The 17,847-nt window shown below is 46.2% G+C and overlaps 1 protein-coding gene across 1 annotated transcript in view; it reads right to left on the reverse strand.

The window, feature by feature from the left end:
• Positions 1-3,255: 3,255 nt before the first annotated feature.
• Positions 3,256-17,847, reverse strand: part of CCSAP (centriole, cilia and spindle associated protein) — a 45,580-nt gene continuing 30,988 nt past the window's right edge. Inside the window, exon 3 of the mRNA XM_033938982.1 lies at positions 3,256-4,324. Coding sequence (XP_033794873.1) covers positions 4,148-4,324 — 177 coding nt within the window. The 3' untranslated portion in view covers positions 3,256-4,147. The remainder of the gene's footprint in view (positions 4,325-17,847) is intronic.

A 17,847-nucleotide genomic window follows, 5' to 3' on the forward strand; every position in this document is an offset into this window, starting at 1 on the left:
TATTAAGGGGAAACGACCCGTAAAGGAAGTGGTGGGACTGTTGGATGATGATGGAATAAACGGAGTGCTAAAGGAGGACAAAGCCATCGCTGATAAACTGAACACATTTTTTGCGTCTGTATTTACCAAAGAGGATATATACAACATACCGGAACCCAACAGACTATATGCTGGAGCTGAAGACGGGAAACTGACAAGGTCAGTCTAGAAGAAGTATGCAGGCAGATTGATAGGCTTAAGAGCGACAAATCCCCGGGACCGGATGGCATCCATCCTAGGGTCATTAAGGAACTGAAAGGGACAATAGCTGAACTACTTCAACTAATAGCCAACCTATCGATTAAATCGGGAAAGATTCCGGAAGACTGGAAGGTGGCGAATGTTACGCCAATCTTCAAAAAAGGTACAAGTGGAGATCCAGGAAACTACAGACTGGTGAGTCTGACCTCGGTACCAGGAAAGATGGTAGAGGCGCTGATAAAAGACCGCATCATTGATCACCTAGACGGACACAATCTGATGAGGACCAGTCAGCACGGCTTCAGCAAAGGACGATCTTGCTTGACGAACCTGCTGCACTTCTTCGAGGGAGTCAACAGGCAGATAGACAAGGGTGATCCAGTCGACATTATATATCTGGATTTTCAGAAGGCGTTTGACAATTTTCCACATGAATGACTTCTTCGGAAAATTGAGAGCCATGGAATAGAGGGTGAACTACTTACGTGGATTAGAAACTGGCTAACGGATAGGAAACAGAGAGTGGGGTTAAATGGAAAATACTTGGACTGGAAGAACGTCACCAGTGGGGTGCCGCAGGGCTCAGTGCTTGGACCCGTGCTCTTCAACATATTCATAAATGATCTGGAAATAGGAACGATGAGTGAGGTGATTAAATTTGCGGACGATACGAAGTTATTCAGAGTAGTGAAGATGCAGGGGGACTGTGAAGATCTGTAACACGACATAACCATGCTCGAGAAATGGGCAACAACATGGCAAATGAGGTTCAACGTGGATAAGTGTAAAGTAATGCATGTTGGTATCAAAAATCCCATGCACGAATACAGGATGTCTGGGGCGGTACTTGGGGAGACCCCCCAGGAAAGGGACTTGGGAGTACTGGTTGACAAGTCGATGAAGCCAATGTGCGGCGGCGGCGAAAAGGGCGAACAGAATGCTAGGAATGATTAAGAAGGGAATCATGAATAGATCGGAGAAGGTTATCATGCCGCTGTACCGGGCCATAGTACGCCCTCACCTGGAATACTGCGTCCAGCACTGGTCGCTGTACATGAAGAAGGACATGGCACTACTCGAAAGGGTCCAGAGACGAGCAACTAAAATGGTTAAGGGGTTGGAGGAGCTGCCGTACAATGAGAGATTAGAGAAGCTGGGCCTATTCTCCCTTGAAAAGAGGAGATTGAGAGGGGACATGATCGAAACATTCAAGATAATGAAGGGATTAGATTCAGTAGATAAAGACAGATTGTTCACCCTCTCCAAGGTAGAGAGGACGAGAGGGCACTCTCTAAAGTTAAAAGGGGATAGATTCCGTACAAGCGTTAGGAAGTTCTTCTTCACCCAGAGAGTGGTGGAAAGCTGGAATGCTCTTCCAGAGGCTATTATAGGGGAAAACACCCTCCAGGGATTCAAGACAAGGTTGGACAAGTTCTTGCTGAACCAGAACAAACACAGGTAGGGCTGGTCTCGGTTAGGGCACAGGTCTTTGACCTGGGGGCTGCCGCGTGAGCGGACTGCTGGGCGCAATGGACCACTGGTCTGACCCAGCAGCAGCAATTCTTATGTTCTTAAAATACCTGTTCCCAAGGAAGAGATGGGGGAATTTGGGTTACCTTGGAGATCTAAATGGATATTATTTGTTGTGTTTGAAGTTCTTTATTTATATTATTTTGGTATGCTTGGCAGCAGTAGAGGGGTTTTCTTTACTTAAGAACATAAGAAGTTGCCTCCACTGGGTCAGACCAGAGGTCCATCGCGCCCAGCGGTCCGCTCCCACAGCAGCCCATCAGGCCTATGACCTGTGAAGTGGTCCCTGACTATTCCTATAACCTACCTCTACTTCTATCTGTACCCTTGGGGGAAGGCCGGTGGGGAGAGGCACAATATGCTCGACAGAGCTCATAACATTCCAGGACCTTGTGCTCTTATGCTCTCTATTTTGAGAATGGTTCAGGTATTAGGGGAGGGGGATAAGTAAGAGTTGGGGTTATAGTTGTATTTATCTAAAAGATGATGGCTATACTGTCATGATCTTAATAGCACCATGTTTGTTCTTTCTGCATTCTTATTGTGCATTGCCTTGGTTTGTCATCAATAAAAATGTTTGAACATAAAAAAACTGAATTGCTAGTGGTAGGGAGAGTTGAGTATCTTTATGGTCCAAACAGCTAGAGGTACAGGGGCAGGAAGGAGCGGGTGATGCAGAGAGGAGGAGTGGTACCATGCCTCCACTAAGGTGGTGCCCAGTTTGGTCTAACCCCCCTCCCTTGCTACGCCACTGCAGAGGGGACCTGCTAGGAATCCAAGTTTAACTCCTGCAGAAAGAGTCCATAATAAGCATCAACAGCGCTGAGGGTCTGGCGGACCATGGGGGTCATCCCCTTGATCGAGGGCCACCACTGTATCTTGTGCACTCGCTCTAGCCTGTGATCCTGCATCTCCTGACAGTGGTAAAAGTGCAATTATCTTGACAACAGAGGCAAAAGTACACAGTAAAGTTTGTATGTTTAAGATTTTATATGAACAAATCAAATAAATTGTAATGGTGCTCAGAGAGAAGATGATTTTGGAAAGATTTTAGGATATTTGATTAATGCACAACACCCCCCCTCCCCTGAAAAAAAAAAAACAAACCCACACATTTTACAAAACTGTGATAGCGGTTCCTATGAGTGTCAGGAGCAGTGCAGAGTATTCAGTGTGCCGGCCTGTGCTAAAAACCACTATCGCAGTTTTGTAAAAGGGGGTAAGAGCAGTGTCGTATCATTCAATCATATCTGAGCATTTAGAATAATAATAAAAAGGACTGGGGCATCTTATTAAAAGAAAAAAAAAAGAAAAAAACCCACAAAACTCTTTAGCCTGTTAGAAAAAAAAAGACGACCAAGGGGGGATTGTGAGCTGCAAGATCATAAATTAGGGTACCAAAAAAATCACAAGCCAGTCATTTATCCTGCTAAAAATACATATTAGGGCTGGGGCTATCCAAAGAAACAAGGTGAGCAGTTTAAGATGAATGCAATAAAGTTTCTTTAATCAGAATGTAGTTAAATTGTGGCATCTGATGCCATGGGAAGTGACTGCAAGAAGTTACAACTGTGTTCAAAATGGATCTGAATACATGCCTAGAAAATAAAGGACATAAATAGATATTATAAATTGGGATGGAGGCCAGGCCAAATATACTGGTGCAGGTCTGTTGGTGTTACTAATAACTAAGACTACTACCCAGCTCAGCTGTTCTTAATGTGAGTAAAAATTCTGAAACAAGAAAAATGCTACAAAACCAATTTCTTACTTTCACAGCACCTATATTGATTTGTATTAACAAAAAAATACCCTTTACCCTTAAACCTACTATTCTCATCGGTATATAATTTATATCATTTGCATCTCATCTAAAATTCTACCAATTCAACTATAACAAACTCTTATTAGCACCCTTTCTTAACATATCAAGGGAAATCATTCAAAATTTCCATTTTTCTTAATTATGGTAAATCTAATTGCAGCATATGTTCTTATTACTGCACATGTTTTAATGTTGCCATTTTGACATTTTCAGAAGAATGTTCTCATGTACAGTATAAAACAGATCAGATATAGCAATCACATGATTAAGGACAATACAAATATCAGTGACAACTTTAGGCTGCCAAGAGCAATGATTTCTAAAGCATGTTACAATATTGCCATTATGCTTTCTTAGACTGTATTCATATACAAAGTATCATCTAAAGTTAAAAGTATCAGTTAATCCTTCTTGATGGCTATAAGTTATACTTTAGCCACAAAAATGTAAGAAATTGTTGAAAATGTTTTAAAATTTTAAATCCTCAAATCTCAACCAGGAGATTATTCTTCCCCTAGAGACAAAATTATCATTTTCTTTCAAGCTACCAGTTCAACGAGCTCTTGCTGAATAGCATCTCATGTATTCTGTCAGCCAAGGATTATCTGCAGGGGGAGGTTTTCTTAAAGCGCTCTCCAACTCAGCCGAGCAAGCTCGCTGCTTTTGCAGCATTTGTTTCCTTTTGTCTTTTTGTCTTCTGTTCTTTGCTCGTAATGCAGATTCATGAATCTACCAAATACAAAAAGAGATCTTACCAACTGGTGAAACTAATTCTTGATTGAAAACAGAACAGAATTCTAACAAAAGCGATGTTTCACCACAACTCAAAGAATGAGAACTGAATTTTTATGCTGGGATTCCTGATTAGGTTACAGCTCAACTATGGTGTTCCACAATTTCTAAATAGCATATTCAGGGGACAATGCTTTCTATATTTTTTTTATGACTTGTTAAAAATGGATCAGTTACTACTGGCATTAAACAATCTGGAGGATTCCATGTAAAGTAATTTCTCTCATGCTCATCACTTAACAGATTACATAATGATCATACTATGATCAGAGAATACTAGCTATATACCGTGTTTCCCTGAAAATAAGACTGTCGTATTCATTTTGGGCCCAAAAAATGCACTAAGTCTTATTTATGGTTAGGGTTTATTTTTTTCATGTACATGATCATCGCTCCCTTCCTCTCCTTCACCCCAATTCTTCCTCTTTCCTTTCTCTTCCCCACATGTGCAACATCTTTCCTCCCCTCTCATCAATCCCCTTGTGCAGAACCCGTGAGCACCTGCTTCCCGCCTTCCCTCCCATTGCGAGCCATATATACCTTCCCCCAGAGCAGTGTCAGCCAGCAGCAATCTAAACAGGCTGCTTCGGGGCCTTCCATGTGCCGCATTACTGATGACATCATCAATGATGCAGCAGAGGGAATTCCCTGGCAAGAAGGCCACGAAGCAGCCTGTTTAGAGTGCTACTGGCCCAATACTGCTCTGAAGGTATTTATGGCTCGCGGTCAGTGGGGATAAGATGGGAGGGAAGGCTGGAGGGTCAGCGGGGGTTTAGCCGGGGGCAGGAGGAAGTGCTGCTGCCGGCGAATCCAAGGGACTAGGGCTTATTTTCAGGGTAAGTCTTATTTTGGGGAAACATGGTAGAATACACTTCCTACTCTAATCTGGGAATTTATATTCTGCTTTTCCAAAAAGCTTAAGGCGGATTACAAATACACAAAGAATTAAGAGACATGCCTCCGAGTATAAAAAATAAAAAAAATCCAAATTATACTTTGTTACTTAGAATTAACTATCAAAATAGGGAACAGTTAAAACATTGTATATTTAAAAAAAAAAAATAAAAGTTTAACTGCTCCCTAAAACCTGAGTAGCAAGAAATAGCTTGAATGTCCCAAAGCAGATTGTTCCATAGCATTGGACCACAAGCTATCAACGATCTTTGTCTACTAGTCGATTTTCTGTACATGAAAACTAGAGGTCCAGTTAATCTAATTTCTTGTGTAAAGTGCACAATTTAGAAAACAAAGTACAGTGGTACTTTGGTTTATGACCATAATTCGTTCCGGAAGCATGCTTGTAATCCAAAGTGCTCGTATAGCAAAGCAGCTTTCCCCCTAGAACAGGGGTGCCCAACACGTCGATCGCGATCGACCAGTAGCTCAGGAAGGCAACGTGAGTCGATCGCTAGACTCGTGTTGCCGTCCTGATCTACCGGGCCGATCAGCCTTCCTCTGTGTTCTCCCTAGGGCCTTTTAGCTGGGCGGTCCGCCCAGCTGTCATCTGCTGCCGCGGCTGCTGAACATTTGAAAAAAACCCAGATTGGAGATTTCAGCCCGTAGCGAACTTATGCTCCGGGCTCTAACGTGTGCGTGCCGGCTTCTCTTCTCTTCCCTCCGAAACCGGAAGTTATGTCCGGGGGGGGGGGGGGGGGGGGAGGCCGGCATGCACATGTTGAGAGCCCTGAAGCAAGTGTTCGCTACGGGCTAAGGCGGGAGACAGGTTAGTGAAGCATTTCCTCTTCTTGCTGCCGGGTCCTGCCTACTTTCTGTTTCCGCGAAGGCAGGACCCGGCAGCATTTCCCCCAATAGGTCGATTGCGATGCTGGTCGGCCGAAGTAGGGACAGCTTGGGGCGGCATCGGCTTTCGGGCCTGTTATTGGTGGCAGTTTGGGTCCTGGTCCCGATGGCAGTTTGGTCCCTGTTGGCAGTGGCAGTGGCTTGGGGGAGGGCAGGGAGAAAGAAAGAAAAAGGGCAGGCAGGGAGACAGAAGGAAAGAAGAGAAACAGAAAAAAAGAAAGGGAGGCAGAGAGAAAGAAAGGGAAGGGAGAGAAGAAGGAAAAGTTGGGGGAGGGAATGAGGTCTGGAGGAGAGGAAGCATACAGGCTAAAAGAAGGGAAGAAAGATTGGATGCACAGTCAGAAGAAGAAAGTGCAACCAGAGACTCATGAAATCACCAGACAAGGTAGGGAAAATGGTTTTATTTTAAATTTAGTGATCAAAATGTGTCTGAATTTATATCTGCTGTCTATATTTTACACTAAGGTCCCCTTTTACTAAACCACAATAGAGGTTTTTAGCACAGGGAGCCTTTGAGCGTCAAGAGCAGCGCTGGGCATTCAGCGCAGCTCCCTGCGCTAAAACTGCTATCGTGGTTTAGTAAAAAGGGAGGGGGGTATATTTGTCTATTTTTGTATGGTTGTTACTGAGGTGATAGTGCATAGAGTCATCTGCTTGACCTCTTTGAAAAACCCTGGAATAGGAATGATAATTAACATTTTCTATGTGTACAGTGTGCTTTGTGTTTTTTTAAAATTTTATTGTTGGTAGATCATTTTGACTTGGTCATTTTAAAAGTAGCTCGCAAGCCCAAAAAGTGTGGGCACCCCTGCCCTAGAAGATATTGGAAACAAAAACTTTTCGTTCCACAACCCAATGTAAGGCTAACTGCGCCTACCATTCTGTCTTGGGTCATCATTTCCTCTGTAATCTTTGCACACCATTTACTACTCTACCCCGCCCCCCCCCCCCCCCCCCGTCCCGCTCCATCGTCCAGCAACAAACCGCTATGTAAAATCAGTAAGTAAACGGCGAAGGAACAATAAGCCACAGTGGTTTACTGCGGAGATCTCAGACCTGATCAAGGAGAAGAAAAAAGCATTCATCTCTTACAAACAATCAGGGAAGTAGGACTCTAGAGCAGACTACCTGGCCAAATCAAAAGCCGTCAAAACAGCAGTCAGGGAGGCTAAATTCCTCATGGAGGAGTCTCTAGCAAAGAACATCCAGAAGGGAGATAAATCCTTCTTCAGGTATATCAGTGATAGAAGAAAAAACTCAGGCGGGATTGTACGTCTTAGGAAACCAGACGGAGACTATGTGGAAAAGGATTTGGAAAAAGCCCAACTATTAAATGAATACTTCTGCTCAGTCTTCACCCAAGAAGCGCCAGGGCTCAGCCCTCAGCTACAGACAAGGGTTGGCTCAGTTGACCCGTTTAGTAACTTTGAGTTTACGCCCAGCAGTGTCTACGGTGAGCTGTCAAGGCTCAAGGTTAGCAAGGCAATGGGGCCGGACAACCTGCACCCCAGGGTGCTTAGGGAGCTGAGTGATGTCTTGGCGGAGCCACTGTCCGCGCTCTTCAACCTCTCCCTTAGTACAGGCAGCGTCCCGTTGGACTGGAGGACGGCTAACGTCATTCCACTCCACAAGAAAGGCTCAAAGATGGAGACAGCAAACTACAGACCAGTGAGTCTAACATCGATAGTGAGCAAACTAATGGAAACTCTAATCAAACACCAATTAGATAAGATCCTGGATGAGGAGCATCTACGGGATCCCCGACAACATGGATTTACTAAGGGGAGATCCTGCCAATCCAACCTGATCAGCTTCTTTGACTGGGTAACGGGGAAGCTGGATATTGGGGAGTCCCTGGACATCGTGTACCTGGACTTTAGCAAAGCATTCGATAGCGTACCACACCGCAGGTTACTGTGCAAGATGAGTTCTATAGGATTAGGTGACACATTGACGAAATGGGTTGGGAGCTGGCTTGGAGGTAGGCTCCAAAGGGTGGTGGTGAACGGCACCCCCTCCGAAATGACGGAGGTGATTAGTGGAGTACCACAGGGCTCAGTCTTGGGCCCAATCCTATTCAACATCTTTATAAGAGACTTGGCAGAAGGGCTTCGAGGTAAAATAACATTATTCGCCGATGACGCCAAACTGAGTAATGTAGTGGGCAAATGCACAACAGACGAAGATTCAGTGCCCGACAACATGATGCACGACCTACTCCTACTGGAGCGATGGTCTAGGACATGGCAACTCAACTTCAATGCCAAAAAATGCAAAGTTATGCACCTGGGCAGCCAGAATCCATGCAAGTCTTATACCCTTAATGGCGAGATCCTAGCAAAAACGGTAGCAGAACGAGACTTGGGGGTAATCGTCAGTGAGGACATGAAGTCTGCCAATCAAGTGGAGCAGGCTTCGTCCAAGGCAAGACAAATCATGGGCTGCATACGAAGGGGTTTCGTCAGTCGTAAGGCGGAAGTCATTATGCCATTGTATAGATCCATGGTGAGGCCCCACCTGGAATACTGTGTGCAATTCTGGAGGCCGCATTATCGCAAGGATGTGCTGAGACTGGAGTCGGTGCAAAGAATGGCCACCCGGATGGTCTCGGGACTCAAGGATCTACCATACGAAAAACGGCTTGACAAATTACAGCTATACTCGCTCGAGGAGCGCAGATAGAGGGGGGACATGATCGAGACATTCAAGTATCTTACGGGCCGCATCGAGGCGGAAGAAGATATCTTCTTTTTCAAGGGTCCCACGACAACAAGAGGGCATCCGTTGAAAATCAGGGGCGGGAAACTACGAGGTGACACCAGGAAATTCTTTTTCACTGAAAGAGTGGTTGATCGCTGGAATAGTCTTCCACTACAGGTGATTGAGGCCAGCAGCGTGCCTGATTTTAAGGCCAAATGGGATCGGCACATGGGATCTATTCACAGGGCAAAGGTAGGGGAGGGACATTAAGGTGGGCAGACTAGATGGGCCGTGGGCCCTTATCTGCCGTCTATTTCTATGTTTCTATGTATGTTTCTATGCTCTGGTATGATTTCCTCTGGAATGAAACCCACATTCTGCACGCCCATTCTCTGCCTCTACTCACAACTCCCAACTTCACCCCCCAACCCATGGGAGCAGTGCAGATCACCTCGTGCTTACTGTCTTTATTAGCCATTCTCTCACGTACCATCTCAGGCCTTTGCTCCCTCTCCTTCAGCGCAGGATCCATCCTAAGCCAGCGGCTGGGGAACGACAAGCCAGCAGCCCCAGTCAGTTTTCTTCCTGGCTCAAACGTAGGTTGGTCCGGCGTCCCCTTCCCAAATCTCTGAGCTGATTTGTGCCACTTTCAACCCGAACCACCGTCTGGTACACCTTGACTGCGCATGCACCTGCAGAGCCAGCATCCAGGAACAAACGCTCTCTACCAATCAGAGGCCACCGAAAAAAAGGGCATGAGAATTTGAAGGCGGGCTTCAAAGGGAAGGTGAGGGGAAAGCACGCATGCGACTTTTCTTTAGTTTACCACGTTGAGAAATTCAGCGCATGCGTCTTAACTCTTCTCTGGTTTGGAGGACTCGTTTATCGAGGCAATGCTCGTTTTGCGAGTCACAGTTTGCTGAAGTGTTTTGCTCATCTTGCAAAACACTCGCAAACCGCGTTATTCGCAAACTGAGGTTTGACTGTATAACAAAATAAAATTTTGAAGGTTATCTGGGACTAAACCATAAATAATTTTAAAAATGAACATCTTGTGCTGCATGTTGCAGGTTAACTATGCAGCAGCAGAGCATAAAGAATTTTACCTTTTAAAATGAATAGTTAATAAAGTCAAACATCAATAAAAGCAATTTTATTCTGCTTGCCAATATACAAGTTACTGTTCCCTTATCCTACTACCGGTCCAAATGAATGGTTTTGAGTTCCTCTAACAGCACTTTTCCAGTGAGATCACTAGCACAAGGGATGGTGCAGCCTGGAATTTGCTATTTTTCTACTGCCAGCCAACAGTGTAGGTCTGGGCTGGTGCAGAAGGTCCCTTGCATGGCCCCAACTCCCCTGGATGTAATCCATAGCCTACATTCCACATATTTTGAGTCCTTGGGCCAGGTGACTTCTAGGGTTCAAATCATGGGGCTTACCTCAGTTGAGCACCAAAGAGGCTCTTTGCAGTTTCTAGTCCACAGGAGAAGCTTGCTGGTGGTGGTCCCTGTAGAGCCCTTGCCAGCAGGGAATGTAGTACCCCCCACCACCACCACCACCGGTTCCCATGGAAGCAACAACAAAATTACCAATTGTCTATTTAGTTTGATTGCCCTAGCAGTTGTTAAGCGAATAAAGCAGCTTTAAAAAAATTTTTTAAAAAAAAGAGCAAAAGTGAAACTAAAGCCACATTCTTAGCAGAGAAGTTAAAAAGGCAGCTCAGTGCATGGTGACTCATCACTTTCACTTTAGAAGCACAGCTAACAAAAAGGTAACCCAGATCTCAGCTGCTCCTTATCATTAAGACGTGCTGAGAGAAGCTGGGGAAGGAAAACTACATTGGAATCTCTTACATGCTAGCACTCAGACTTGGGGAAAAGTAGACTTGGGTTTCAGCAGGTTATTTCATCACCCCTCTCTTACTTTTTTAATTCAGTGCTCTGCTTTTTCAGCAAAGTCAGTTTAGGCCAGGGGTATCCAACTTGCAGCCCCATGAAGTATTTTGTGCGGCCCCGGTTGAGGGCGATGCAGTGTTTTCCTCTACTGCCCCAGGTGATTACCGTCTTGCCGGTTCCCTCCTCTGTCTTGCTGTAGCATTTGCGCAGCCCCAGAAACATTTTTTTGGCCAATGCGGCCCAGGGAAGCCAAAAGGTTGGACACTCCTGATTTAGGCAATAGTTAGACCCTCTGATTTAGACCCTCTAGAGTCTGTTAGGGTTTTATATAATGTTTTTGTCTAGATTCAGAGCATAAGATAAAAAAAGATTAGGTTCTTACTTTCATATCTTTTCCAGTAGTAAGGGATGGTATGTTTTCTATCCACTCCCATGAGTTTGTTGCAGGAAATACTGATCACTGTTTTCAGTGCCTTTTCCTTCTCTCTGCTGCCTCCACCCCTAGTTGGTTTCAAAGCCGGTGACTGACCTACAGTAGAGAATAGGTGAAGGAGAATGGGGAGACCCTCAACAAGACTTTGATCTGCTCATAAATTCAAACATTTAGCTCAGAAACATGACATGGAGAAGAAATGATCAAATAACAAAGTTTATTAACCAGAAGCCATAAGAAACTGTGGAACTCGGGGGAAAGCCCTAGGGAACTATATACATCTTCCAATTTACAATAGCTAGCAGAAAAAAAGTCAAGAGATGCAGCCTTCAGGCAGCAGGCAATCCAGGCAGGCATAGACAAGATGGGGGGGAGGAGGGTCATCATACAATCCCTACCTACTGGAAAAGATTATCAAGGTAAGACCCTAATCTCTTTTTCCAATGCAATAAGGATGGTATGCTGAACCAAGAGATGTACCTAAGCAGTCCCTAAAACCCCAGGCAGGAACTAGGTCAAAACTGAAGCTTCAAAGGAGGATGAGTCCTGAGCTGCCACTTTCACCCTATAAAATTTGGTGAAAATGTGAAGGGACGACCAAGTCGCTGCCTGGCAAATCTCATTCAGAAGAGTTCTCCTGGCTTCAGCCCAGGAAGCAGCAATCCCTCCGATCAAATGTGCTCGAAGAGCGAAAGGAGGCTGTTTTCCACAGACAATGTAGGACAACAAAATAGCTGACCTAATCCATCTTGAAATGGTAGCTTTGGAAGCCGGCCTCCCCTTCTTCATTGGATTTGTCAAAATGAAGAGATGGTCAGAGATGGAAATCAATCATGACTTCCAGGTAACATAGGATAGCCCTCCAAACATCCATCACCTTCAAGACCTTGTCCTGCTTCTTAGATCCAGAGGACTGGAATGCTGGAAGTCAAAACTACCTGGTTGATGTGAAATGCCAAAACCACTTTCAGCAAAAAGGAGGGAATAGTCTTCAAGGAAAAATGTCTCTATGATTCACAGGGGAGGGTCCCTGCAGAATAAGGCCTACAATTCAGACACACACTTTGCAGAAATAATAGCAACCAGAAACACCATCTTAATAGTCAGGTCCACGAGGAAGGCATCTTGCACGGGCTCAAACAGAGGCCACAACAGCCCCTCTAGAATGATGTTTAAGTTCTGGGACAGGCAGGGCTTCCAAACTGAAGGCTGAAGCCTCAAAGCACCTTTAAAGAATCTGATAACATCTGGGTGTGAAGAGAGAACATCTGGCACCTTGCAACCTGAAACGGGAACGCCTGCAACCTTGACCTTCAGGGAAGAAACCGCCAGCCCCATATACAGAACTTCTTGAAGAAAGGACAGGACAGCCAACACCGAAGCTGTGGCAGGGTCCAGCTGCTCCCTGTGGCACCAACGGAGTGTATCGCATGCCTTGGCATACGCCGCAAATGTGGCAGACTTCTTGGCTTTCAGAAGCATGTACACTACCAAATCAGAGTAGCCTTTAGGGCTCAAAGCAGAAAACTCGAGAGCCATGCTATGAGACCAAAGCATTCCAGATCTTGCAGGACGATCGGACCTTGAGAGAAGAGTCTCTAGAGTAGCTGAAGCCTCAGAGAGGAAGATAGATCAGATCCACATACCATGGCTGCCGGGGCCAGTCCAGTCATTAGGATAACCCATCCACAATGACTGGCTACTCTCCCCACCATGGGCCAGGGAAGGAACATGTACAGAACTAGTGCATTGATCCTGGGGTTTCCTCACTCATATCTACAGCTGAAGAAATGCACTGCCTTGTTTTTCGCTATTGCCATGAGGTTGAATATTGGGCTGCCCCAACAGTCAACAATGGACTGAAACACTGAGGTGAAAGTCCACTCCCCTGGGTCCAGAGTCTGCCTGTACAGTTTGCATTCTGGTGAAATGAGCCACAGTAATGGCCAGAAAATGAGTTTCCACCCAATGGAAGAGAGATCATGCCTCCTTCTGGAGGCTGACACTAATGGTGCCTCCCTGCTTGTTGACCTAAGCTACCGCTGTGGCGTTGTCTGAAAACACTCTGACCACCTTGTTTGCCAACCAGGGCTGAAACCAAATCAGTGCCAACCAGATGGCTCAGAGTTCGAACCTGTTGATTGACCAGCAGTGTTGCAATAGAGACCATCATCCATGGTCTGGGCGTTCCTCGCAATGTACTCCCGAGCCCAAGAGGCTGGCATCAGTCTAAAGCAAGCTATAGGAGCCAATCCGTAGAGGCCAACGACCAGAAGGCGAAGCCACCAGGCCATACTGTAGAAAAATGCTGTGTTCCAGAGCAGTCTCTGTGGAGACCAGTGTAAGAGAAGGGGGCGCATATGCGCTCTCACCCAGGGAACCACCTCCACTGTGGCTGCCATCAAGCTCAAAACCTTAAGATAATCCCAGGCCGATGGGGAATGCTGAGCAAGGAGAGCTGAGATTTGGTTAAGAGAATGACACAAGGACTGTTTCCCATGGTAAGCCAAGAACTAGGCTTTTCACCGCCGCACAGAGCAGTAAATGGCCTTGTCCCTGCAATAAAGGATCTGCTGCGAGTCACCTCCCCTCCCTATCGCGGGTCCAAAAGACACCCTCCCTCTCACCTTCCATCCCTCCTAATCATGGGTCAAAACCGGCAAACCCCCCCCCCAAAAAAAAAAAATAATAATAATAAATTTTTAAAAACCCTGCAACTCCCCTGGGTCAGTCCCTTTGCGCCTCCCGCACTGGGCCTACCAGCTTCTTAGAAGCTTCATCGATGAAAAGGCTATATTGCAGGCCTGCTCCGGGACCTTCCTACAGCCAAGTTCCTCCTTCCAACATAACTTCAGGTTTCACTGGAAGTTACATTGGAAGGAGGGAGCCAGAGGAAGGTCCCAGAACAGGCCTGCAATGTGTCCTCTTTGTCAACAAAGCTTCTGGTAGGCACAGGATGGGAGGCACAAAGAGGCCGACCCAGGGAAGTGTCAGTTTTGGGGATTTTTTGCCAGTTTTGACCCGTGTTCAGAAGGCAGGAGCAAAGTTGGGGGGCTGCTGGACGCAAGTTAGGGAGGGAGGCACTGCTGTTGCACCCACAAAGAGGGGAGGGGGGTTGCTTGGACTGCTGGAGCTGAAGAGAAAGGAGACAGGTGCTGGATCTGGTCTGTGAATTGAGGGGAAGGGGAAGAGGTGCTGAGCCCATATGATGGGTGGACTGGAGCTGGAAGGAAGTGAGAGGTACCAGACTCGCACCTGGGCGATGAATAATAATAATAATAACTTTATTTTTGTATACCGCCATACCCCGAAGAGTTCTAGGCGGTTCACATTAGTTAGACAAAGATTACAAGTGGTTACATATCAAATTGAACAAGTGGTTACAAGTGGTAACATATCAAATTGAACATAGCGTTGCAAACAGTAAGGAGGGAGTAGTTACAAGAGGTTACATATCAAAATGATCGTAGGGTTACGAACAGCAAGGAGAGAAGTAAGGAGGAGAGGAGGGGGAGGGGAGAAGATCAGACGGGGGGGGGCTATTAAAGGGGCATTAAGGGTCTTGGTTTCGAAATAGGTGAGTTTTGAGCAGTTTTCTAAAGTCGAGGTAGTTGTAGGCCTTGAGGGCCATTTGGGCTAGCCAAGGGTTTATTTTGGCGGCTTGGAAGGCGTAGGTTTTGTCGAGGAATTTTTTTGAGTGGCATAGTTTTAGGGAGGGGAAGGTGAAGAGTTGAATTATACGTGAGTTCTTGTAGTTGTGGTTGAGGGTGAAATGGGGGGTGATGTAGCTTGGGGATAAACCAAATATTGTTTTGTAGCAAAAACAGGCGAATTTGAACATGATTCTGGATTCTAGAGGGAGCCAGTGGAGTTTTTGGTAGAAAGGGGTGATATGGTCCCATTTTTTCAGGTCAAATATGAGGCGGACTGCGGTGTTCTGGATCATCCTTAGTCTCCTGATGGTTTTCTTTGAGGAGCTCAAGTAGATGATGTTGCAGTAGTCCAGTATGCTGAGGATAGAGGATTATACTAAGAGGCGGAATGAGGAGTCGTCAAAGTATTTTTTTATGGTGCGGAGTTTCCAGAGTGTCGAGATACTTTTCCTGACTGTGATATCAGTGTGTTTCTCGAGGGATAGATGTTTGTCCAGTGTTACACCCAGTACTTTTAAAGTTTGTTCGAGGGGGAAAGTGGATCCTTTTACTTGAATAGAGGTATCTTTGATTTTGTCTTTGGGGGTTGCTAGGAAGAATTTTGTTTTGTCTGGGTTTAGTTTTTTTTTTAGTTCCAATCTTTTTATTAAGTGAAAACATAAATCTATAGGATAGCATCTAGAGTTCTATCTGACTAAGTATGCTTGTGAGGGAGTTAAGGAGTTCTTGGGTGAAACTGGTTAGAGGGATGACTATGGTAATGTCGTCCGCGTAGATAAAGAATTTTAGCTTGAGGCTTTGCAGAAGGTTTCCTAGGGAGGTGAGGTAGATGTTGAACAGGGTGGGGGACAGTGGGGAGCCATGGGAAGGAGGTTAGAGGGAAGGGTGCAGGAAGGAAGAGAGAAGGGAAAGAGAAAAGCTGAACCAAGTGGCTGAAGGAAGAGTGAGTGAAATATTGAACATAGCGGAGGGAAGGAGGAAAGAGTGTGAAAGACACATTGGTGTAAAAGAGGGGAGAAGCCAGATATAGGGAGATATATAAAAAGAGGGGAGAATGATGGGCATGGATGGGAGCATAGGAACAGAGAGAAAAAGGGGAATGCTGCATCTGCATGGGGGTAATATATGGACACAGAGGGGTAATGCTAGACATGGAATGGTATATGGACACAGAGAGATGGCTAAACATGGGGGAGAATAAGAATGCAGAAGGAAGATGTTGGACGGGAGGTATAGGATACTGTTTCACAGGGGGAGGGGATCACTGAATGGTGAGATGATGAAGGCAGGGAGATGGGCATGGAAAATACTAATGATTGGTTAAGTGAAACTATTTTGAAAGCTTTTTCCTACCAATCCTTCAGAAGAACAGTAAAGCACAGTTACTTACCGTAACAGGTGTTATCCAGGGACAGCAGGCATATATTCTCACATGTGGGTGACGTCATCTACGGAGCCCCGATGCGGAAGCATTTTCAAGCAAACTTGATTGAAGATTTAAGTTTGCTCTGCTGCTCCACGCATGCGTGCCTTCCTGCTCCACTAGGGGGTGCATCCCCTCGTGGTCTCCAGTTCACTTAACTAGCCAAGAAGCCAACCTCGGGGAGGTGGGCGGGTTGTGAGAATATATGCCTGCTGTCCCTGGATAACACCTGTTACGGTAAGTAACTGTGCTTTATCCCAGGACAAGCAGGCATGATATTCTCACATGTGGGTGACCTCCAAGCTAACTGAAAAGGGATGGAGGGAAGTTGGCAATTTAAGCGAATAGATTTCGCAGTACCGATTGGCCGAACCGGCCATCGCTTCTGGACAGCGAGTCCAGACAGTAGTGGGAGGTGAAGGTATGAACCGAAGACCACATGGCAGCCTTGCAGATTTCCTCAATAGGTGTGGACCTGAGGAACGCTACGGAGGTTGCCATCGCTCGGACTTTGTGTCCCGTTACTCGACCATGCAGCGCGAGACCAGCCTGAGCGTAGCAAAAGGAGATGCAATCGGCCAACCAGTTGGACAAGGTGCGTTTGGAAACTGGGTGACCTAATCGGTTTGGGTCGAAGGACAAAAACAGTTGTGGGACTTTCCGGTGTGATTGAGTGTGTTGGAGGTAAAAGGCCAACGCTCTCTTGCAGTCAAGAGTGTGGAGCGCCACTTCTCCGGGGTGAGAGTGGGGCTTGGGGAAAAACACAGGTAGGACAATGGACTGATTGAGATGGAAATCAGACACTACTTTAGGTAAGAACTTTGGGTGGGTGCGGAGTACCACCTTGTCGTGGTGGAATATCGTGAAGGGTGGGTCCGCTACCAGAGCTTGTAGCTCACTAACCCGCCGGGCGGACATGAGCGCGAGTAGGAAAATTACCTTCCAAGTGAGGAATTTTGGATGGCATTTGTCTAGGGGCTCAAATGGAGGTTTCATTAGTTGAGCCAGAACCACGTTAAGGTCCCAAACCACCGGAGGAGGTTTGAGAGGGGGGTGGACGTTCAGAAGACCCTTCATGAAGCGAGAGACTAAGGGATGGAGCGAGAGGGCTTTCCCTTCCAGGGGCTGATGAAAGGCCGCAATCGCACTGAGGTGTACTCGAATGGAGTTGGTCTTTAGGCCGGAATGAGATAGTTGAAGTAAATAGTCAAGGACCAGAGGGACGGGGACCGACACCGGGTCCTGGCTGTGGGAGGAGCACCAGGTTGAGAATCTGGTCCACTTTTGGGAGTAGCAGGTTCTCGTCGAGGTCTTTCTAGAGGCCTCCAATATCTCCTTGACTGATTGAGACACGGGGAGAGCAGTCAGGGGGAGAGAAACCAAGCATTCAGATGAAGAGATTGAAGATTGGGATGTAACAGTGAACCCTGACCCTGTGATAGTAGAGAGGGAAACAGAGGCAGAGGCAGTGGATCTCTGACACTGAGTTGAAGTAGAAGTGAAAACCACGGCTGGCGTGGCCAGCGAGGGGCAATCAGGATCAGGGTGGCTTG

The sequence above is a fragment of the Geotrypetes seraphini genome, chromosome 3 (genome assembly GCF_902459505.1).
Source record: "Geotrypetes seraphini chromosome 3, aGeoSer1.1, whole genome shotgun sequence".
In the NCBI taxonomy this organism is placed as follows: Eukaryota; Metazoa; Chordata; class Amphibia; order Gymnophiona; family Dermophiidae; genus Geotrypetes; species Geotrypetes seraphini.